The sequence below is a fragment of the Dendrobates tinctorius genome, unplaced genomic scaffold (assembly GCF_039654945.1).
Source record: "Dendrobates tinctorius isolate UK_male_01 unplaced genomic scaffold, ASM3965494v1 ptg000009l, whole genome shotgun sequence".
Taxonomy (NCBI): domain Eukaryota; kingdom Metazoa; phylum Chordata; class Amphibia; order Anura; family Dendrobatidae; genus Dendrobates; species Dendrobates tinctorius.
Genome location: NW_027361677.1, coordinates 5,013,103 through 5,036,098, shown reverse-complemented (window position 1 = coordinate 5,036,098; position 22,996 = coordinate 5,013,103). Strand labels below are relative to the sequence as shown.

Here is a 22,996-nt window from a genome sequence, read left to right as displayed (position 1 = left end):
AAGGGGAGGGGGAGGAGATGATGACGGCGGCGACCGATCACTGCCGTCCATCGGTGGCGGCGGCCGATCGGCCCCGCCAGTCGGTGTGGGGGGGGGTCGGGTGTCCGTGTCCAGCCATGTCCGATGCTATTGCAGCATCGGCCATGGCTGGATTGTAATATTTCACCAAATTTCATTGGTGAAATATTACAAATCGCTCTGATTGGTTGTTTCACTTTTAACAGCCAATCAGAGCGATTGTAGGCAAGTGGGGGCTAAGCCACGCCCCCTGGGATTAACCATAGAGTGTCCTCTGTGTGCAGGTCGGGTGACCTTTCAGTGACCCCGGTCACCCGACCCGCAGGAGGGCGATTTATAGCGTGACGCCTACGTAGGCGTCATGGGTTGTGAAGGGGTTAAGGAACTTTCTTAAGCACTGTTGCTGCATGGGTTTTCGGTTGTGTTATCTGTCGCCTGGAGGAGCGTTGACTGTGACTACCGACTATACTGGCAAGAGATATGAAATCTGTGAGCCAATCAAAATGTTAGGAGATGTTGAGTATTGCCTGGTATGGGGACAGTGGGACCACCGGCCCTGGGGAGGGGATTAGGCGGATTGGAGGCAATGTAATTTGGCCATCTACCTGTAGTTGTTGTAAAACCATGGAAGTAAGGAATAAAAACAGTTGTTTTGTTAACCTGCCTAGATGATTATTACAGCCCACAACCTCAGATCTTCACAATAACCTTTATGACATCTTAGTGAATGGCGTAAAACAATCTGCTGCCTTCAATGGTACGAACTGAACCGAGGAAGGTTCCAAAACAAGGAGAGAAATGTCCGTGCCAGTTTATTCAAAACTACAACTATAATCACCGTAAAAAACCTTGTAGAGTGAAATCTTCCAGGACGTCTTAAATACTGTATTAATTGCTATACCATGGCGGATTAGTCCACTTTCCGCTTATATACTTTGTTACATAGTAACATCCTATACTTTTATTTACAACTTATAAAAGATTCCAGCAATGTGTCACTTACTTGACTGCTTTCTGTAGTTTGCCTAGAATCCCTGTTTTCTTTGCTGTAGATGTTGCAGTTCTCTGAATGCGAAGCGCTGTATAACTCCTCCCACACCACTGACTGGCAGTTTCTTGTGTACATTGTCAGTAATCTGCCAATCAGTGGTGGGGGCGTGGTTACACAGATCAGCATGACTAGGATGCACATGAGACCTAGTCCGGCAGTGATAATCTCCTGCTGATAATACACTGACTGTATCAAACCTGCAACACCCAGCTTAATAAGTGACACATCCCTGGAATCAGGCTCTCTTGTTCTATATTTTTCTGCTCTAAGATGAAATGCAAAAACCTGCTGATAGATTATCTTTGCCTAGTCTTGAGGAGTCTGGGAAGTTTCCCCTTTTTCTGTGAACCTCCCAGCTGTTTCAGCAGAATTGGCCAATGTGGTCATAAAATTTGGTGCATCGTGCAACACATAAACCCAGCTCAAGTTTTTTAAACAGCCCAAACCAACACCACTATTACTACAATGATCATCACAATTATCAGATAGAGGATGAGAATGAACCTGTCCAAGACAAAAGCTACTAAGTGCCATTCTGACTTTGCTGTCTCTTCTTTTTTGGAGACAATGAGATGTCGGCGGACCATGAGCAGTTCCAAAAGTAATCTCTTGAGTAGCTTAATCTCTGGACTGTCCTTCGAGTTCTTCATCAGTTGTCTATTAGTTTCGGCTTCTGATTCTTGAACTGCTGGAGATTCGTTCATAGCTAGAAACAAAGAAATTCACATTAGGTCAGGAACAATTAATTGACAATCACTTGGATTACTGGAGGTCCGGATCCTGGAGTAGCAGTCATCACTTGGGCAATTTCGGACTGGCCAGACATTTCACCTGCAGTGGCGAACATATCATTGGTTCACCATGGATGCTCAGGGGCCCAACTCAAGAGGAAAGGAGGCCATTACCACCTCCAAGCAGGTGTGATGGTGCCTTATGATGAGCTACAGGCCTGCAAGGGGCCCCTATACCGTTCTTGTACGTGTGTCCACCAGTGGTTCCATGGGTTCACTCTTAATAACCGTCTCAAAAAATTACCTCCAAGAAGAGATCCATACCTTTATTGTTAGTTGCATGACTCATGGAATCTGTTAACTCTGGATGGGAAGAAATTCGAAGGATAAATGCCAATCGCTTCAGTACCCAAAGCTTCAACCATTTGGGGACTTCCGGCCTGACAGCAGACAGGTACAGCATATAGGATATAAAGATGGAGTCGATGATGCTAATAATCATTATCAGTAGACAAACCATACAGAAGACACCTGAACATGGAAAGCACACAGTCAGACACCAGGAGAAAAAGATTTTTTTTTTTTACTTTGAATATTGGAATTTTGGGATTTGACAGTAAAATTGCCTCAAATGGGAACTAAACGGCAATATTGTACTGGCCGCCGCCAACTCTTATATCCGGCCACAGCAGGCTTCAGCTGTGTCTGCCCTGCTTGGACAGCAGTGAAGCCCAGGCTATGGCTGGGTGATCGGACTCTTACACCGCAGCATTACAGTATATTGTACAAGTGATCACAGTTTCAAGTCCATTAAAAGGACTAAATAAAAATGTAAACAAATGAAAACTAAATATTAAAAAACCCTGAGGTCACATTGACAACGCTGCAGTCAATCAGTGACAGCACGAGCTGCTGAGCTCACTAACTGGCTGCAGCGCTATCAGCGTGCGGAAAGTGGAGACTTAGCGCTGGACCAGGGGAGGGTGAATGAAAAAAAATTGTTTTTTTGTTTGTTTGCTTTTTTTAACAAAATGCAACCCAGAAACCCCCTTTAACCACAGTAGTGCTATACAAGCTATAAGCATTAATGCACATACCTAATATTGGGGGATTATCGGTGTTGGGCAGAAAATCGTTTAAAATCAACAGGAGCACAGAGAATCCAAGCACGACTGTTATCTTAAATCCCAGACGCTCACCGCCCTCCATTGGGATGAACATGCTGGCCACGTCTACTAACACAAGCAGGCAGGCCGGGATGATGAGATTGATGACGTACAGAACCGGAGCCCGCCTGATCAGGATCTGCGAATGGCATGAAAGAAACAATAATAAAGAGAAAATACAAGTAACTACTTAAAGGGGTTCTCTATTTGGCTACAGACTTCAGGCTGTGACCCCCCTGGGCTCCAAAATTGGTGCAATATATTAGGATGGAATTACCTGGTAAATGACTTTGCTCCAAACCTCTCCCGACTTGGAAACATTTACATGAAAAACGTTGATTTTTTTGAGATTCCATTCTGATTTTGCAAATTCTTGCATTGACATTAACGTAACGAGAACGTCACTGGAGGACGGGACCAGCAGGACATCGGACACTGGTGGGAGATTGCACATCGTTAGTAGGTCCTACTTCTATGGAAGTCGGTCTAATTAGCCTGGACAACATTTTGGATTGTCTATTAATTGCTAAAAACAGTAAAATCGCCAGTGCTGAAAATCCTGAGCAGTTGGATGATATGGTGGTGCAGGGAGTCATAGGCTCCCTGCACCACCACTCTTCATCATGTGAGCCACAAGCTGCTATAGACTTGCGACCTACAAAATGTCAGCTCCCCGGCATTGTGCCACCTGTAGTCACCCGAATTAGGCGAGTATAACCTTTATTTTTGGCACAAAGGTTGCATTATTAGACTTCGAGAGGACAACAAATGGAGCATCATTACTTTTGAATGAGGCGCTAAGGGAGCATGAACACTTTGTAAAGGGAGCTTTATTTGTTTTAAAGGGCACTTTGGGGACATTATTTGCTTTATGGGAGTATTTAGGGGGCATGGAAAGCACATCCGTGAAAAACATGGACAACTCTTTGCTTCCAATCATCCTTGTGTAGTGCCCCCTTGTGGCAGCCCTGTAGATATTACACTTAAAGGGGGTGAATTAGAAACTGCAGTATAATAATATTCACATTAGGTTAATAAACAGGTAAAACCGGACGACCGCCATCCCTCCGTGTGTCCTCACCGGTCCTTTTTCTTCTATTTACCTGGATTCATGCTCGTGCCAAATGTTAGATTGCACTTTTGTGTGTCAAAAGGGAACTTGTAGAGGTCAAGGGGACACGTGGTCACCACTTTCAGAGTTTTAGTCCTCCTTATGGTGCCGTTGTGATAAAGCTGCATGTACAGCACGTCCAGAGAGTCATCCTCCGTCCTGTTCAAAGTAAAAAAGGGCAGTTTTTAAGTGCACTAAAGTGTGGCAGTCAGGCGCGCTTTGTAAGCTTTTAAGCGCATTTTGTCAGGAGTTCCCCAATAGTCAGGTGAAACAAGAACACTTTACTTCTAGATTCTGGTTGATTTTATAGCTGCTTGCACTGGGGGCAGGCGAACGTTATTCCAGAATATAGATCACGTCCCAAAACTTCTTAGCAATGTCTAGGCAAAACCTTGTGTGTAATATAAAACATTAAACATTAAATGGGTGGCTTCTTTGATATAATAGCTTTAAATTAACTATATTAATGGAAGTTATTAAAGAGAATCTGACAGCAAGTTATTGCAGGGGCAGAGAACCTGATTCCAACAATGTGTCACTTACTATTATGTGTTTAATACAATCAGTGTTTATCAGCAGGAGATTATCACTACAGGACTAGGTGTCTGGTGCCTCCTAATCTAACCACGCCCCACAACTGGCAGCTTTCTGTGAAGATACAGCATACACAGAAATCTGCCAATCAGTGGTGTGGGCGGGGTTATACATATCTCAGCATTCAGAGCTCTGCTAGATCTACAGCAAAGGAAACTGTGATTGTATCACAACTGCTGCACCAAGAAAAGTAAGTGATACATCGCTGGAATCAGGGTCTCAACTCCTACATCATGTTGCTGTCAGATCACAAAACACTGCTGACATTTTACTGATATATTATTAGTTCAAATTCAGCTGCCTTCCTTACATCTTCTGGTGCTGTGCCACCCATAAAAATGTATGCTAGTCATGTGTCGCTTCCCATCCATGCTACATCAAGCCGTGGGGGAACTATGCTGAGACATAGTGGTGAGTGGTGGTGAGTTCTCCTTCAATGGAAGTCTTCAAACAGAGGCTGGACAGACATCTGACTGGGATGATTTAGCGAATCCTGCTTTGAGCAGGGGGTTGGACCAGATGGCCCAGGAGGTCCCTTCCAACTCTACGATTCTATGATTCTATGATTCTATGATTTTCGTAACATATCAATGGTTCCCGTCATTAAGTATCCAGTGTACATGCTTTATTGCCATAATCACTAGAAATTATATGTACCGTAACAGCGTTTCTGGTGCACTGGATACTAACTGACCATTTAGCCCATGGACCGGTGGGTCACATAGGTCTTCCCATCATCTGGGCCCAAGATTCTATGCATTCCCCCTGCTACATTTATTTTGTAGATTCACTGCAACAAGGATATACTCCTGTGTTTTTAACTTACATTTCCGAAATGTTGACGTCAGGGACCCACACTGAGCCCTCCGGTATGAGGATACGGTTTATCCCACAAAAGTCCTCCGGATTCCAGAATATGAACTGATTTTCCCAGATCTGTTAAGAAGCCGAGAAGATCAGTAATTAATTGGTAGACGAATGACCCTAACATTAGTATCAATGACTGGTCTGTAGTTGACGTAATTAACGTTAATTGACTTTTGATATGAAAATGTAGACAAGATTGGAAACTATGAACCTGGAAGACAGATGGAGAAACAAAGGAATGGAATAATTACGGATATGATGAAGATAGGTCCATCACCATTGCCATAGAGCCCATGATGGCATCAGAGAGGGAATGGCGTTCCCCAATGGTCCCAATAAGAGGTGCTAGTGGATTTGGCCTTGGAGAGATTGGCTCATTGCATAATGCTTGATCCCAAAATGTCACTATGAAGAGTATGAAAGATCAGCTTCCTGTACAACTACAGAGGTCACAAGAGTTGAGAGTAATCCGTGGTCTCAGGCGTTAGCAACTTCTCCTGAAATGCGGCAGAGAGCTTCCTTGGTTGATGGCATGAGATGGCTTTCTGGTCCAGTTGATTAGCTAAGCCTTTTCCATGTTGGCTGACATTGAGATCCAGGTGGCTTACCTGGTGAACTGAACTAAACAGCCATCCTTCTTCATCATGTCATTGGGTCATCCTCACACCCAGGGCGGCGGGGTACTCGGTACCGGGCCCGCGGATCTCCACGAGTGGGGTAGTTATCACTGCAGCTATGACCCGGTCCGTGGCCCTGGGCGCCCATTGTAAATAGCAGAAATGTTCATTGAATGATTCGTGACGCCACCTGTGGTGTTCGGCAAGAAAGGTGTTGAGCCGACGCTGCAGACAGATCCTCTGGGACAGATGGTGTAGTGCAGCAATGATGTAGTGGTCCTCCACAGGTAGGGCAGTAGTCCCAGGGCAGTGTAGATTAAGAGATAGGGGAGAGACGTAGATGGTGCAGTGTCAGGCACAGAGATGTAGCAGTGCTGAGGGTGTTGGCGCAGGAATAAGCGGAGGACACCAGGGCATGTAGTTCGAAAGCTTTACTCACAGTCTGTTGACCATACAGGTGCCCGCATCCGTGCCGTGTCCTCCTGGTCAGGAGCTCAGCCAACTTCCAGGCAAGATGAAGTACTCCGTTCCAACACTCCGCCAACATATGTGCCTTTTCTGAACGTCTCCCTTTTGCGCCTATATTGAAGTACCCTCAGTACTGAGTTACACTGGAGTTCCTCCTGTCAGATGTTCCTATGAACTCTACTTGTACGGCAGACAGCTGTAGCCTGCTTCGGGGACTCCTTGCTACCTAGTCCCGGCTCACTCACGTTGCTGTTGTGCCCCCAAGTTTTGTGTGGGAATAAAGTGGTGACAACTTCTATTCCTCCGGTGTCTGCTGCAGGACCATTAGTATTCATACAACCTCGGGGACCGGACCCTGACGTTGCGCTGTGAACTTGGGAAGGGTTCTGCTCTAACCCTAATCCCCAGTCCTCCTTTTCTCCTTACTGTTGTGGCTTCATTTTTCCTTCACCATTGAGGTCTGATGAACTCCCGCCTCTGGTGAAGGAAGGTAGTGAGACTGATTACCAAACACCTGGGCAGCTAGATGATAACTGGGTGGCTGGAATTGAGGACTGGATATAAGGCTGCCGATTTTCCTGCTGGATTCTTGGAGACCAGTCTGATTCCTGCATCTCAAAGCTAAGTTTTTCTGCTCTGCTTTGTACTCTTCAGTTTTGTTTTTGTTTTGCCTTGTTTTTTGGGAGTTCTGCCATCCCCGGCCGGGGGTGAGCTGAATTCCATTTTTGTCTCTGATCTGTTGATCTTTTGCTCTGTCTTCAGAATATACCTGAGTGCTGATATAGTCTTTTGAAGCCTAGCGACTTCAGGGCCTGTTTTTCCTATCAGTCGGTTGGCTCATTTTGATAGGGTTTTTGCGGATGGCAGACAGCAGCTTTCCTATCCTGTCCTATGTAGTTAGCTTGGGCCCCATCATTTGCTCAACCTATCTTTCTATCTGTGTTAGTGTTTTCATCTTGCTTCACCATCATTATATGTTGGGGGCTGCCTATTGCTTTGGGGTCTGCTCTGGGGCAGTTTAGTTTTTCCCCTTTCTGTCTTTAGGCTATGTAGCTCTCCGGCTGTGATCGAGGGGTCTAGGGCACCGTAGGAACCCCCCACGGCTACTGCTAGTTGTTGTGGATAGGTTCAGGGGTCTGCAATCCGATAGCTGCCAACCTCTCTGGTTTTTCTGGACTTAGCTGGTATTTTGTTTTTTCCTCCTTCGGTTATTCGTCATAACAGAATCACCAGCCATACCGCAGATCCTTGGGTACTCAATAGCAGGAGAGAATTGTAAGGAAAAAAAAAAGTGTCAGAATTTTTTTTTTTTTGTGTGCATATTTTTTCCTCTATATCTCTGAGGCCGTAGGGGGAATTTTTCTCTCAATGGAGATGAAGCAATTGTCTGATCGTGTGGAGCAGCTCGCTGCTGAAGTGCGGGGAATTTCCGCCTATCTTGCTCATTCACATGCTGCTGAACCAAAGATTCCTACTCCTGATGTGTTTTTTGGGGATCGGTCTAAATTCTTGAATTTCAAGAATAATTGTAAATTATTTTTTGCCTTGAAGCCTAACTCGTCGGGGAACTCCACGCAGCAGGTTAAAATTGTCATCTCTTTGCTGCGCGGCGATCCCCAGGATTGGGCGTTTTCTTTGAAACCTGATGATCCTATTCTGAATAATGTGAACGCATTTTTTCAAGCCTTGGGGTTGTTGTATGATGAACCTAATGCTATTGATCAGGCTGAAAAGACCCTGTTGGCATTAAGCCAGGGTCGGAATTCGGCAGAGTTGTACTGTCAAAAATTCCAAAAGTGGGCGGTCCTTACTACCTGGAATGATGGTGCCTTGGCAGCCCTCTTTCGGAAGGGTTTGTCAGAAACTGTAAAAGATACTATGGTGGGATTTCCTGTTCCCTCTGGTCTTGATGATTCTATGTCATTAGCCATTCAGGTGGATCGGCGTTTACGTGAACGCAAAACTACACGAGAGATGTTGCCACCTGTTGAACAAATGTCTGAACCTATGCAATGTGATAGAGTTTTGTCTAGGGTGCAATGTCAGGAGTTCAGAAAGCGTAATAAGCTGTGTTTTTTTTGTGGAGATGCCTCGCATATTATTTCTGTCTGCCCTAAACGAGAGAAACGTTGTGCACACACGTTTTCTGTGGGTGGTGTTCAACCTAAGTTTCTTCTGGCAATTACTCTGATCTGCTCCCTGTCTACATTTTCCGCCAAGGCTTTTGTGGATTCAGGAGCAGCTTTGAACCTGATGGACTTGGATTTTGCTAAACGTTGTGGATTTCCTATGACACCTCTGCGGACGCCTATCCCTTTGAGGGGTATTGATGCTACTCCTTTGGCGAAGAATAAACCTCAGTTTTGGACCCAGGTGGTAATGCGGGTCGCCCCAGACCATCAAGAAAATTGCAGATTTTTGGTGTTGCATAATTTGCATGATACCATTGTTCTGGGGTTTCCCTGGTTGCAAATCCATAATCCAGTTCTGGATTGGAAATCTTTGTCTGTGGTGAGTTGGGGTTGTCGGTGTGCCCTTAGTGATGCTCCTGTTTTCTCCACCTCTCCCCAGTCGCATGATGTTCCTGACTATTTGGCGGACTTTTATGATGTATTTAGTGAGAATGAGTCTGCGTCTTTGCCTCCTCATAGGAGTTATGACTGTGCAATTGAGCTGAACCTGGGGTGTAAATTCCCCAAGGGTCGGCTTTTCAATTTATCTGTACCCGAGTACGAGGCTATGCGATCCTATATTAAGGAGGCATTGGAGAAGGGTCATATTAGACCATCCTCTTCACCCTTAGGTGCTGGGTTTTTTTTCGTGGCTAAAAATGATGGATCATTAAGGCCTTGTATTGACTATCGTGCCCTCAACAAAATTACTGTTAAATATCAGTATCCGTTACCCCTGATTTCTGATCTATTCTCCAGAGTTAAAGGTGCTTGCTGGTTTACCAAGCTTGACCTCAGGGGGGTGTATAATCTTATTCGCATTAAGCATGGGGATGAATGGAAGACGGCGTTTAATACTCCGGAGGGACATTTTGAGTACCTGGTGATGCCTTTTGGGCTCACTAATGCCCCTTCTGTCTTCCAGTGCTTCATGAACGATATATTCCGAGACTTTGTGGATAAATTTTTGATTATCTATCTGGATGATATTTTGATCTTCTCCAAGAATTGGGACTCTCATGTGGAACATGTTCGGACTGTGTTCCGGATTTTGAGGGAGAATTCCCTGTATGTCAAGGGATCGAAATGCCTTTTTGGGGTACAGAGGGTTTCATTTTTGGGATTTATTTTGTCTCCGTCAACTACTGAAATGGACCCGGCCAAGGTACAGGCCATTTATGATTGGGTTCAGCCCACTTCTTTGAAGGCCCTCCAGAAGTTTTTGGGTTTTGCTAATTTTTATCGGAAATTTATAGCTAATTTTTCTGGTATTGCCAAGCCATTGACGGATTTGACTAGGAAGGGTGCTGATGTGCTGAATTGGTCTCCGGAGGCTGTTTCTTCCTTCAGGAGCTGAAGCGAAGATTCACTTCTGCTCCGGTTTTGCGGCAACCTGATGTCTCACTCCCGTTTCAGGTGGAGGTGGACGCTTCTGAGATTGGTGCAGGAGCGGTGTTGTCCCAAAAAGATCCTGTGACATCTAAGACGAATCCTTGTGCTTTCTTTTCCAGAAAGTTCTCCCCATCCGAACGTAACTATGATGTGGGGAATCGGGAACTGTTGGCCATGAAATGGGCATTTGAGGAGTGGAGACATTGGTTGGAGGGAGCCAAACACCAAGTCGTGGTCCTTACTGACCACAAGAATTTGATTTACCTGGAGTCGGCCAAGCGCTTGAATCCTAGACAGGCTAGGTGGGCCTTGTTTTTCACACGTTTTGATTTTGTGGTCTCTTTTCTTCCGGGCACTAAGAATGTCAAGGCAGACGCCCTCTCTAGGAGTTTCCTTGCTGATTCTCCTGTTGTGACTAAGCCTGCTACCATCTTAGGCGAGGGGGTAGTTCTTTCCGCCATCTCGCCCGATTTGAGACGTGCTCTGGAAGAGTTTCAGGAGGACAAACCTGAGCGTTGTCCCAGTGGAAAGTTGTATGTTCCTGACCAGTGGAGGAAGAGAGTGATGTCTGAAGTTCATTGCTCTGCATTGGCTGGTCATCCAGGTATTTTTGGTACTAGAGATCTGGTGAGTCAGTCTTTTTGGTGGCCCGCCTTGTCTCGTGATGTCAGGAATTTTGTGCAGTCCTGTGGGACTTGCTCCCAATCTAAACCTTGTTCTCGCTCTAGTGGCTTGTTGATGCCTTTGCCGGTGCCCAGGAGGCCATGGACCCATATTTCAATGGATTTTATCTCGGATATGCCTGTCTCTCAGAGAATGACTGTTATTCGGGTGATTTGTGATAGATTCTCTAAGATGGTCCATCTTGTACCACTCCCTAAGTTGCCATCTTCCTCTGAGTTGGTGCCCTTGTTTTTGCAACAGGTGGTTCGCTTGCACGGGATTCCTGAGAACATTGTATCTGACAGAGGAGTGCAGTTTGTGTCTAGATTTTGGAGGACTTTCTGTTCCAAGCTGGGAATTCAGTTGTCCTTCTCCTCTGCGTTTCACCCTCAGACCAATGGGCAGATGGAGAGAACAAACCAGACTTTGGAGTCGTATTTAAGATGTTAATTTCTGCCGATCAGGATGATTGGGTTTCATTTTTGCCCTTGGCCGAATTTGCTTTAAATAATAGAGCTAGTTCTGCCACTTTGATGTCACCTTTTTTTTGTAACTTTGGTTTTCACCCTCGATTTTCTTCAGGGCAGGTGGAGCCTTCTGCCTGCCCAGGTGTTGACACTGTGGTGGAGAGAATGCACCAGATCTGGGACCAAGTAGTGGATAAGTTGTCTCTCTCCCAGGAAAAGGCCCAGCGGTTTTCCAACCGGCATAGGACTGTTGGTCCCCAGTTTAAGGTGGGTGATATGGTTTGGTTATCATCAAAAAATATCGCTTATGAAGGTGGCTTCTCCTAAGTTTAAGCCTAGATTTATTGGACCTTACAAGATTTTGGAGATTATTAATCCGGTCTCTTTTTGGTTGGCTCTTCCTGTCACATTTAAAATTCATAATGTGTTTCATAAGTCCTTGTTGAAGAGGTTTGTTGAACCAGTAGTTCCTGTGGTGGCACCTCCTGACCCTGTATTGGTTGAAGGTAACATGGAATATGAGGTAGAGAAGATACTGGATTCCCATCTGGCTAGGCGGAGACTCCAGTATTTGGTTAAGTGGAATGGTTATGGTCAGGAGGATAATTCCTGGGTCTCTGCCTCAGATATTCATGCCGAAAGATTGGTGCGTGCCTTTCATCGGGCTCACCCGGATCGCCCTGGTGGCATGGATGAGGGTTCGGTGACCCCTCCTCAAGGGGGAGGTACTATTGTGAGTTCATTTTTCCTTCACCATTGAGGTCTGATGAACTCCCTCCTCTGGTGAAGGAAGGTAGTGAGACTGATTACCAAACACCTGGGCAGCTAGATGATAACTGGGTGGCTGGAATTGAGGACTGGATATAAGGCTGCCGACGCCCTTCTTCCTGGCTGGTGATTTTCCTACTGGATTCTTGGAGACCAGTCTGATTCCTGCATCTCAAAGCTAAGTTTTTCTGCTCTGCTTTGTACTCTTCAGTTTTGTTTTTGTTTTGCCTTGTTTTTTGGGAGTTCTGCCATCCCCGGCCGGGGGTGAGCTGAATTCCATTTTTGTCTCTGATCTGTTGATCTTTTGCTCTGTCTTCAGAATATACCTGAGTGCTGATATAGTCTTTTGAAGCCTAGCAACTTCAGGGCCTGTTTTTCCTATCAGTCGGTTGGCTCATTTTGATAGGGTTTTTGCGGATGGCAGACAGCAGCTTTCCTATCCTGTCCTATGTAGTTAGCTTGGGCCCCATCATTTGCTCAACCTATCTTTCTATCTGTGTTAGTGTTTTCATCTTGCTTCACCGTCATTATATGTTGGGGGCTGCCTGTTGCTTTGGGGTCTGCTCTGGGGCAGTTTAGTTTTTCCCCTTTCTGTCTTTAGGCTATGTAGCTCTCCGGCTGTGATCGAGGGGTCTAGGGCACCGTAGGAACCCCCCACGGCTACTGCTAGTTGTTGTGGATAGGTTCAGGGGTCTGCAATCCGATAGCTGCCAACCTCTCTGGTTTTTCTGGACTTAGCTGGTATTTTGTTTTTTCCTCCTTCGGTTACTCATCATAACACCTTACGTTCCGTTCAAATCTATCTTTCTTATGAAGAGTCAGGCTTTCCATCAATGTCTCTTTCCTGTGCCAGCAGACCCAGGTCACTGAGGTCCGCTGCAGCACTTTCCTCGTCCATCCCTCTCCGGGGATCTTCTCTCTCCTTCTGACCCTGTCAGACTCACTGAGTCAGACTGACTGACCATATCCTAAACTCTTCCCAATCTTTTGTTGCAGACTAAGCTCCACCCACCTCCCAGCACTCTTTGTGTTCCAAGCAGGGAGCCACCAAAGGATGCTTTGCTACACTACTATGTTGTGTGGGAGGCAGATGTTGGAGTGTGGTCAGGTGTCTCCACCTTACCTGAATGGTGGGGCACCACACCTCAGGAGGAGGTGCAGTACCTCTGTAGCGACTGAACCCTCAGGGGCGCCACATCCTCAATACACAAGGCGGGGAGAAGTATCTGTTCGTTGAAGGTCACTCCTCACCAGAAACTCAAAACTTCGGGGACTAGAAGTTGGGTTCTGAAATAGGATGATCCAACCAACCAGCTTCATTCTACAAAAAAGGAGATGGAAGCTCTCTGCTCGTGTCGGAATGCCAGACTGTCTCTTCTGAGAGGAAGAGGACTTGAGCTCTAGTGTCACATATTGGAAGTAACGATCCTAAAAGTCAATATTGACCCTTTAACGAGCCTTGTGACATGACTTAGGATAAAAGCCAAACCAGAATCTCAATTTACAGACACGTGTTTCGAGGTGTTGCCCCTCCTCAGTGCAAAGCACGGGATCTAATTTGGCTATGTGAGAGACCTCCCACTGGGGTCTCAGGGGTCACGTTTCTCCTTATGGAGAGTGACATGCCTAGCATGCCAGGGTAAGCACAGAGATTGTACAATGTCACCAGATCGTGTGAATCTGTTGTGAACATGTCAGTCTCTTTCTGGAGGCTATTTCCGTAGTGCAGTCGCATACTACTCACAAACATCTCACCATTTCAAAGTCCACCAAGGTTGTCATAATTTGAAGTTTTTCATCCTGCAAAAAAAGAAAAATTGTTAAAAACTTTGTCTTCATCCATTAAACGTTTTATCAAAGAGGTTATTGTTGGTTTTATCAACAAAGTTTACACTTGTACAGCTATTAGTCTTGCCATGACTAGACGTAAGCCTGCTGTAAAACCGGCCTCAACCACCTGACTGCAGTCAGCCACTGACAGCTATTCTTCCCATCAACCTCATAAACATGCAAGCTCAGCTCAGACAAGCATGCATGTGTTTTCAATTGGCGAAGGGGAGAAGCCTCTGCTAGACACCCCTGGTGGTGGATTATCTCCCGTAAGATAAAAAGGATTGGGCAAGTCGAAATCCAACATACTCAACCCTTTTTTCTCCCGACATCTGCCAACGTATATGTTTTTGGACACCCTTACATACATCAGATAGCAAGCCTGTACAACTAGATGGGTTTGGCTGACATTTTTTTTTAATGTATGACGCGATGTCATCTGCACCGCTCATTGCCCACGCGGAAGTAAGTATCGGAATCTGGTGTCACATCTGCTTTAATTTGCATTATCAGGCTGTAAATTCAGTAGATTTTGACAACGCCAAGGTCAGGCAAGTGTTATAGACGGCGGAACGCACCAAATATAAATAATAGTAGGTGCGTTCGCCGCCCGGGGTCCACCGTGCGGTAGGTGACAAGACCGCTGCTGGACAATGGCAGATGCACCTAGTAGGTGCGGTACTGCGCTCGGGTTAACGTCACCCGAACGCTAAGAGCGGCTCCGTAAAAACACAGAGTTGCTTGGCGAACACTAAAGCAAAGGCGCAGGCCCTGTTAGCGTCACAGAGGCCTGTGTGTGGCGTCACAGCCGCGAACACCAATAGCTGCTGTTACTACAGCACAGCGGCAGAAAAAGCCGCAAGCGTCGGCGCCGAGGACCGGGCGCCGACGGACGCTAGTGTAGGCGTGGAGCAAGTGGCTTGTAGCTTGCCACAACCCTGGAGCTGACTATACACACTCAGTCACCACTCGTAATATCAGAGGGTAGGGGTTTCATAATGAGTCAGACACCAGTCCATGCATCCATCACCATACACACACAGAATAATATGCTACACTAGCGCATGGCCGAGCCGCCATGCGGGCTTTTTATAGCCATGCGCTTCCGGGACCTTCCAGTACTTTGGGAAGGACCAATCAGATCCGACATAGGACCTGCACATGTGACCCCTGCTCTCCACTGAGAGGACAAGTTGCGGGCATGCCCAGTAGCACGGCACGAGGACTTAGCCTCTGGAGCAGTTCCCTGCAAAGCAGGTTGCGCTACCATTGCTGCACCAGAGGTGGCAGCAACATCTAGGCTCACAGAACGAGTCTGAGCGAAATGCCTGGCTCGCCGTGATTGCTGAGCAGGAGTCTGAGCGGTCGGATGAGAATGAGAGACCGCAGGATGTCTGGCTCTGGATTCCTGCTGTGCAGTGCCAGGAATCCGACGCCTAACATTACCCCCCCTCCTAGGGCCCCCCCTCCGACCCCCACTGCACTCAAAGGCCGCGATCAGGAGTGGTGCATGAATGTTTTCCACCGGCTCCCAGGTCCGAGCCTCGGGCCCATGACCCTTCCAGTCCACCAAATAAAAATTTTTGCCACGGACAAACCTGCGCCCCACGATGGCGTTGACCTCAAACTCATCAGACGATAAGTCTGATGACCCGGCAGATGACTCAGAAAACCGGACCATGTGAACTGGTTTGAGGAGGGACACATGGAACACGTCCGAAATGGCCAAATGTGGAGGAAGAGCCAGGCGGTAGACCACCGAACTAAGTCGCTCGAGGACCTTGAATGGTCCAATGTATCGCGGTGCGAACTTGGGAGACTCGACCCGCAGTTTAATGTTTCGGGTGGAGAGCCATAGCATGTCGCCAGGGGAGAAGCTTGGCGCGGGCCGCCGATGCGTGTCGGCGGACGCCCTCATCCTTTCTTTAGATGCTCGGATAGCATCCTGAGTGCGATCCCAAATGTCCCGGGCCTCCACTGCCTAGTCTGCCACCCTGGAGTCGGTGGAGGACACTGGCATCGGGACAGGGACGCGTGGATGTTGACCATAGTTTAGGAGAAAGGGCGTCTGACCAGTGGAATCAGCCACCGCATTGTTTAGGGCAAATTCGGCCCAAGGTAGCAAGGATGCCCAGTCATCCTGCCTGGCAGAGACAAAATGCCGTAAATAGGTGACCAAGGTCTGATTGGCTCTCTCGACCAAGCCATTTGTCTCGGGGTGGTAAGCGGAGGATAGATTTAGCTCGATGCTAAGTAAACTGCAGAGCTCCCTCCAAAATCGAGACGCAAACTGGGGACCGCGGTCACTCACGATTTTGTCCGGCATGCCATGTAGACGGAATACGTGCTTAATGAACAAGGTGGCCAGACCTCGAGCGGAAGGCAGGCGTGCGAGTGGCACCAGATGCACCATTTTGGAAAAATGGTCGGTGACCACCCAGATGACTGTACTGCTACCAGACTTGGGCAGGCCAACTATGAAATCCATGCCAACCATCTCCCAAGGTCTATCCGCCACTGGCAGGAGAAACAACAGCCCCGCCGACCTCTGTCTAGAGGGTCTGTTCCGAGCACACGAAACACATGCTTGCACGTATTCCTTGACATCTCGAGCCATATGTGGCCACCAATATGACCTTGCCAGGAGTTCGGTGGTCCGTTTAATACCAAAATGGCCACCCACCCTGGAGGCATGTGCCCAGGCGAGGACCTCCGGCCGTAGCTGAGGAGGCACCAAGGTCTTGCCCGGTGGTACCGACTCGAGAGCAACTGGAGCCACGGTCGTAAAACTCTCCGGCGGGAGAATTAACCGAGGCTCAGCTTCTCCTTCCTCCGCTGAGACCACTGAACGTGAGAGAGCATCTGCACGGACGTTCTTCTCTCCAGAGAGGTAGTTGAGGGTGAAGTGGAATCGGGAAAAGAAGAGCGACCACCTGGCCTGACGGGAATTCAGGCGTTGGGCCGTCTGTAGATAGACCAGGTTTTTATGGTCCGTAAATACCTGAAAGGGAAACCGGGCTCCCTCCAGGAGATGTCTCCACTCAGAAAAAGCCAACTTCATGGCTAGCAGCTCCCTGTCGCCGATGGAGTAATTTTTCTCCGCCGGTGAGAAGGTCTTGGAATAGAAGAAGCAGGGATGCTTCCGACCTTGAGCATCCTTTTGATAAAGGACTGCTCCTGCACCGACGGAAGAAGCGTCTACCTCAAGGATAAACGGCTTATCCACATCGGGACGATGTAATATGGGAGCGCCAGCAAAATGTGATTTTATAGCCGAGAAGGCCTTGGAGACCTGTTCTGACCAAGCATTGGGGTTAGCTCCTTTCTTGGTGAGAGCAACCAAAGGAGCCACCAGTGTGGAAAAGTGTGGTATGAACTGGCGGTAGTAATTCACGAACCCCAAAAAGCGCTGCACCGCTTTGAGGGAATGGGGTTCCTGCCAGTCCATTACCGCTTGTAGTTTGGCAGGATCCATGGCCAGTCCCTGGGCTGAGATGATATAGCCCAGGAACGGCAAGGACTCCTGCTCAAACTGGCACTTCTCCAGCTTGGCAAATAGTGAGTTTGCCCGCAGACGGTCGAAGACCCTGCAGACGTCTCTCCGGTGGGTGGTCAAATCTGGCGAAAAGATGAGTATGTCATCCAGATAGACCACCACCGAGGTAGAGAGCATGTCGCGGAAGACGTCGTTGACAAAATCTTGGAAGACAGCTGGCGCATTACAAAGGCCAAAGGGCATAACCAGGTATTCATAATGGCCATCCCTGGTATTAAAGGCTGTCTTCCATTCGTCTCCTTCGCGAATGCGGATCAGGTTGTATGCACCCCGCAGATCTAATTTAGTAAAGATCCGGGCCCCCCGCAACCTGTCAAATAACTCCGAGATCAACGGTAGGGGGTATTTGTTTTTAACCGTGATAGCATTGAGACCTCGGTAGTCAATGCAGGGGCGTAACTCTCCGTTCTTCTTCTGTACGAAGAAGAACCCTGCACCAGCCGGTGACACAGATTTTCTGATGAAACCCCTAGCCAGGTTCTCCCGGATATATTGGGTCATAGCCTCCGTCTCAGGGAGTGATAACGGGTAAACACAGCCTCGGGGAGGCTCTGTGCCTGGCAGGAGATCAATTGGGCAATCATAGGAACGGTGCGGCGGGAGCGTCTCCGCAGACTTCTTAGAGAAGACGTCCGCGTACTGGTGGTAGGGTTTGGGGAGCGCGGAGAGATCCGCAGGCACTTCAGTGGAAGCAACCTGAACGCTGCCCCTCAGGCACCTTCCCTCACAGTCCTTGCCCCAGCCCAGTATCCTCCCTGAAGCCCAGTCAATATGAGGGGAGTGGCAACGAAGCCAGGGAACTCCGAGGAGCACCTGATCGATGCCATTGGGCATAATAAGCAGGGACAGAGTCTCCTGATGTGAGGGTGAAATAGAGAGTCCGAGTGGGGCTGTCTGATGGGTCACCTGAGATGGTAACGGTGCCCCATTTACCACCCTAATGGTCAGAGGTTGGGAGAGTAACACCAGAGGGATAGCGTGTCTCTGGGCAAAGGTCGAGGACATAAAGTTCCCCTCGGCCCCAGAATCCAGGGTGACCTCTGCCTCCCAGGTGGAGGACCCACTATCTAAAGTACCCCGGAACACCGGTTTGGGTGAAAAGGGTCCCACCTTGGATTGACCACCACCTACGGCCACTGAACGTGGTCGTCTTTTCGGCTGCTGAGGGCATGTGCCAGCCGAGTGGCCAAACTGTCGGCACTGATAACAGCGCACAGAGCTTCGCATCGGACGCGACTTAGTGCCGGTGCGAGACACCTCCATAGGCTCAGAGGAAGGGAGCTCGGTAAAGGTGGGAGCCAAATTAACCCTACGTCTGGATTGCGCTCGTTCCAACCCGCGCTCCGTGAAACGGAGATCAATGCGGGTGGAAACGGCGATTAACTCCTCCAGACTTGTGGGAATTTCCCTAGTAGCTAGAGCATCTTTTACGTGCTCAGCCAGGCCTCTCCAAAACACCGGGACCAAAACTTTGTCCGGCCACTCTAACTCGGAAGCCAGTGTCCGAAACCGGACAGCATGATGGCTAACCGAAAGTGACCCTTGTGTTAAGGATAACAGTTGGAGGGCCGTATCGTGTGTGACCCGTGGTCCCAAGAAGACTTGCTTCAGAGCCGCGAGGAACTGAGCAGCTCCTTGTACCACGGGATCATCACGTTCCCACAATGGCGTGGCCCACTGTAATGCCCGGCCAGACAACAGGGAAACAATAAATCCCACCTTAGCCCGCTCTGTAGGAAACCGTGCAGCCAGCAACTCCAGCTGAATGGAGCACTGACTAACGAATCCCCTACAGGTGGCACTATCACCCGAAAACTTATCGGGGAGCGGGAGGCGAGACATTGTCGGCAAGGGCAAAAGTGTGGGCACACGTGAGACAGCCTCAGCGACTGTCTGAGCAGCAGCGAGCGCAGCATTCGCAGCTGAGTTGGTGCTCTCAATAGCCGCCAACCTGCTCTCCAGCTGCCAAATGTAGCGCTGCAGCTGCTGCACGTCTGCCATTGCCAGCCAGACCCTGGCGCTAGTGTAATGTTATGGACGGCGGAACGCACCAAATATAAATAATGGTAGGTGCGTTCGCCGCCCGGGGTCCACCGTGCGGTAGGTGACAAGACCGCTGCTGGACAATGGCAGATGCACCTAGTAGGTGCGGTACTGCGCTCGGGTTAACGTCACCCGAACGCTAAGAGCGGCTCAGTAAAAACACATAGTCGCTTGGCGAACACTAAAGCAAAGGCGCGGGCCCTGTTAGCGTCACAGAGGCATGCGTGTGGCGTCACAGCCGCGAACACCAATAGCTGCTGTTACTACAGCGCAGCGGCAGAGAAAGCCGCAAGCGTCGGCGCCGAGGACCGGGCGCCGACGGACGCTAGTGTAGGCGTGGAGCAAGTGGCTTGTAGCTTGCCACAACCCTGGAGCTGACTATACACACTCAGTCACCACTCGTAATATCAGAGGGTAGGGGTTTCATAATGAGTCAGACACCAGTCCATGCATCCATCACCATACACACACAGAATAATATGCTACACTAGCGCATGGCCGAGCCGCCATGCGGGCTTTTTATAGCCATGCGCTTCCGGGACCTTCCAGTACTTTGGGAAGGACCAATCAGATCCGACATAGGACCTGCACATGTGACCCCTGCTCTCCACTGAGAGGACAAGTTGCGGGCATGCCTAGTAGCACGGCACGAGGACTTAGCCTCTGGAGCAGTTCCCTGCAAAGCAGGTTGCGCTACCATTGCTGCACCAGAGGTGGCAGCAACATCCAGGCTCACAGAACGAGTCTGAGGGAAATGCCTGGCTCGCCGTGATTGCTGAGCAGGAGTCTGAGCGGTCGGATGAGAATGAGAGACCGCAGGATGTCTGGCACTGGATTCCCGCTGTGCAGTGCCAGGAATCCGATGCCTAACAGCAAGTCCAGTGTAACATCAAAGTCTGCATTTGCTCCTTCTAATGCTGACTGGCGCCACAACTTTTTTTGCGGACAAAGTGGGGAGACGATGAAGCAGATCTGTTGAATATTCTGGGACTTCTGGTTCCTTCCATGCAGGGAGTTTGGGGGTTAAATAATGGACATGGTCTTCTCTTTAACAATCTTCTGTGCGCCTCATGAAGGATTACACACTTTGTAAACCTCTTGACTCCTGCTTCTAGTTGCCAGTTATAAATGCTACTTACTCTGGTTCACTTCTGATACTCTGCTCCTCCTGCCCAGCTAATTTGATTCCCGTTACTGATGCCTGATCATGTTTTGACTATTCTTCTGCCTGATGACTTTATTCCTATCCTTACTGCCTGGTACTGATTCAGCTTTCTGACCAATCTCTGCAACCCCATTCCACCGGTCAGCAGCCACTTTGTGGACTCAACTCAGGGGCAGCTACGTGTAAGTCCTGATCCCTGTATATTAGTCAAAATTTGAACTGAAAATTGAAGACCATGGTTCCCCTATTACCTGCTAAACAGATTGACTAGCGCAAAGCCTGTCCTTGAAAGCCCTTTTAGGTGCTGCCAGCCATTTACCAATAGTGCTCTGTGCCATCCGACCTCACATCTTGTAATCAATCAACCGCTGTAAAATAGATCTCCTAGACCAGTGTTTCTCGACTCCAGTCCTCAAGATCCACCAACAGGTTATGTTTTCAGGATTTCCTTAGTATTGCATAGGTGATGGAATTAGTGCTTGAGCAAGTGATGAAATTATCACCTGTGCAATATTAAGGAAATTCTGAAAACTTGACCTATTGGTGGGTCTGGAGGACTGGAGTTGAGAAACGCTGTCCTAGACTGATGAGGCTGGTGTACTTGCTCTGAAAATCCATGACTGAACATTTTCCACCGATATTAAAATAAGTAGTTAATCTAACCGGACTTATAAAGTGTCAATTTGATAAAACATTTAGCCACCTGTGTGTCTCATCTGCAGGTGTGTAAGTGCCGGTGAGACACACCTTGTGACTATAGAAGATGAAGTAACATAGGTGAAGTTCAGGTGAAGTGTATACTTTTATACACATATAAAAATAGCCTTATCCTTGTATATACTGTACCATTTCCAGGACTCCTCTGAAGGTCATATCCACTTTTACAATGGTAGGTTCTCGCCAGTCTTTGACAGATCTGATATTCACAAGTTGAAGAGACATCCCGTCGTTGCTAATACTGTCCGTCACGTTGTAATAGCTGCATACGTCTTGGCCGCAAGTCACAGCTGTAAGTCCATATACAATATTATCATCGGATACTACAAGGTGCAATCCTTATTAGCCTGAAAACTGATTATTAATGATCAGCCAACTAATGATTATATTCTCAGCAGAAACTGTCGAGTGACATCTTCAAACATAAGAAACATAACAAAGTATCCTAAAGGTTTGTGCAGACGACCGCAAAATCGGACAACTGCTATGTGTCGTTTTAAGAGATAGCACTCGTCCCCTTGTCCGATGGGGGTCCTAGGAAAAACAAAAATTGCAGCGTAATTATCATATCGCGCTCAGGCATTCAAGCCTATGGGTTCATGACAGAGGTGTATCTAGGCTTTCTGGCACCCGGGGCAAGAATTCGGTTCGACGCCCCCCCCCCACACACACACATGCAATTTCCACACTTAGCCATGCTCTCCCTAATGCTCTCAATGTTCAGTGAAAAACTGAAAAAAGCAGGGAGAGAAGCTCGTTGTCACAGGACCATAAGTATTAAAATCGCACATGAGTGAAGTGTCCATGTGATGACTACTGGAACCTGCAGAGCTGAATCCTGACATTGCAGCTTCTGAATTAGGATTCTCCCGTATCGGTGGTAAGAGTACACGGTCATGTCAGCACAAGCATGTGATTTGTATACTTCTGGCCACATTCCGACTAGATGTGCCCGGCCTCGCTCCGTTCATTTTCATTGAGTGAGGCCACACATGTCTAGTCAGCATGTGACCACATGTTTGTAAATGCGGTAATTTACATACATGTGGTCACATGCTGACTAGAGAGAATCCTAACAGCGTTCAATGAGCACTGTGAGAATTCAGAAGTCTGCAGTCACATAGAATGACTGCAGACTCAGCAGAAACCTGGACAACCCCTTTAATTTTCCTAACATAAATAAAAGCATGAGAATAAGTCAGTATCACAAATAACATTTACATCCAGGTACCTCATAGATGACGTCTCTGGAGTCGTTCTCCTTCTTTTCTTCTTCTTGTCCAGAACCCATGATGAGTTTTCTCATCCACATCTCATCTCTGCAGACTTCCATCTTCTCCGGTCTTCTGCACCAACTCTCCATGCAATGCCCTTAAAGATAGAAGTGTCATTATAATGCTCCTAAATAAAAATATCTGCAATATACTGTCGCCTCACACTATTCCCCTCCTTCCTCATACTGTCTCCTCTAACATCCCACCTGTTCACCATACTGTCTCCTCATATATTTACCCCCTCACTCTCTATACTGTCTGCTCACACATACCCCTGACTCCCCATACTATGTCTGCACACATCCCATCACCCTCACTCCCCATACT

The 22,996-nt window shown here is 48.0% G+C and overlaps 1 protein-coding gene across 1 annotated transcript; it reads right to left on the bottom strand.

The window, feature by feature from the left end:
* Positions 1-812: 812 nt before the first annotated feature.
* Positions 813-21,690, bottom strand: LOC141095417 (5-hydroxytryptamine receptor 3A-like). The gene is made up of 8 exons (XM_073581394.1): positions 21,525-21,690; positions 13,840-13,884; positions 5,498-5,607; positions 4,070-4,236; positions 3,244-3,401; positions 2,898-3,105; positions 2,125-2,331; positions 813-1,775 (listed from the first exon to the last, which is right to left on the bottom strand). Exons 1-8 carry the CDS (start codon positions 21,618-21,620, stop codon positions 1,501-1,503), a joined length of 1,266 nt encoding a protein of 421 aa, XP_073437495.1. The 5' UTR covers positions 21,621-21,690; the 3' UTR covers positions 813-1,500.
* Between the last annotated feature and the right edge of the window lie 1,306 nt (positions 21,691-22,996).

Coding starts and splice junctions, on each gene's coding strand:
- LOC141095417 (XM_073581394.1), bottom strand. CDS start 21,620: ATGTCTCTTCAACTTGTGAATATCAGATCTGTCAAAGACTGGCGAGAA. Junction 13,885..21,524: donor TCAGAGGAGTCCTGGAAATG/GTACAGTATATA, acceptor CTTTTTTTGCAG/GATGAAAAACTTCAAATTAT. Junction 4,237..5,497: donor GACGTCAACATTTCGGAAAT/GTAAGTTAAAAA, acceptor TACTTTGAACAG/GACGGAGGATGACTCTCTGG.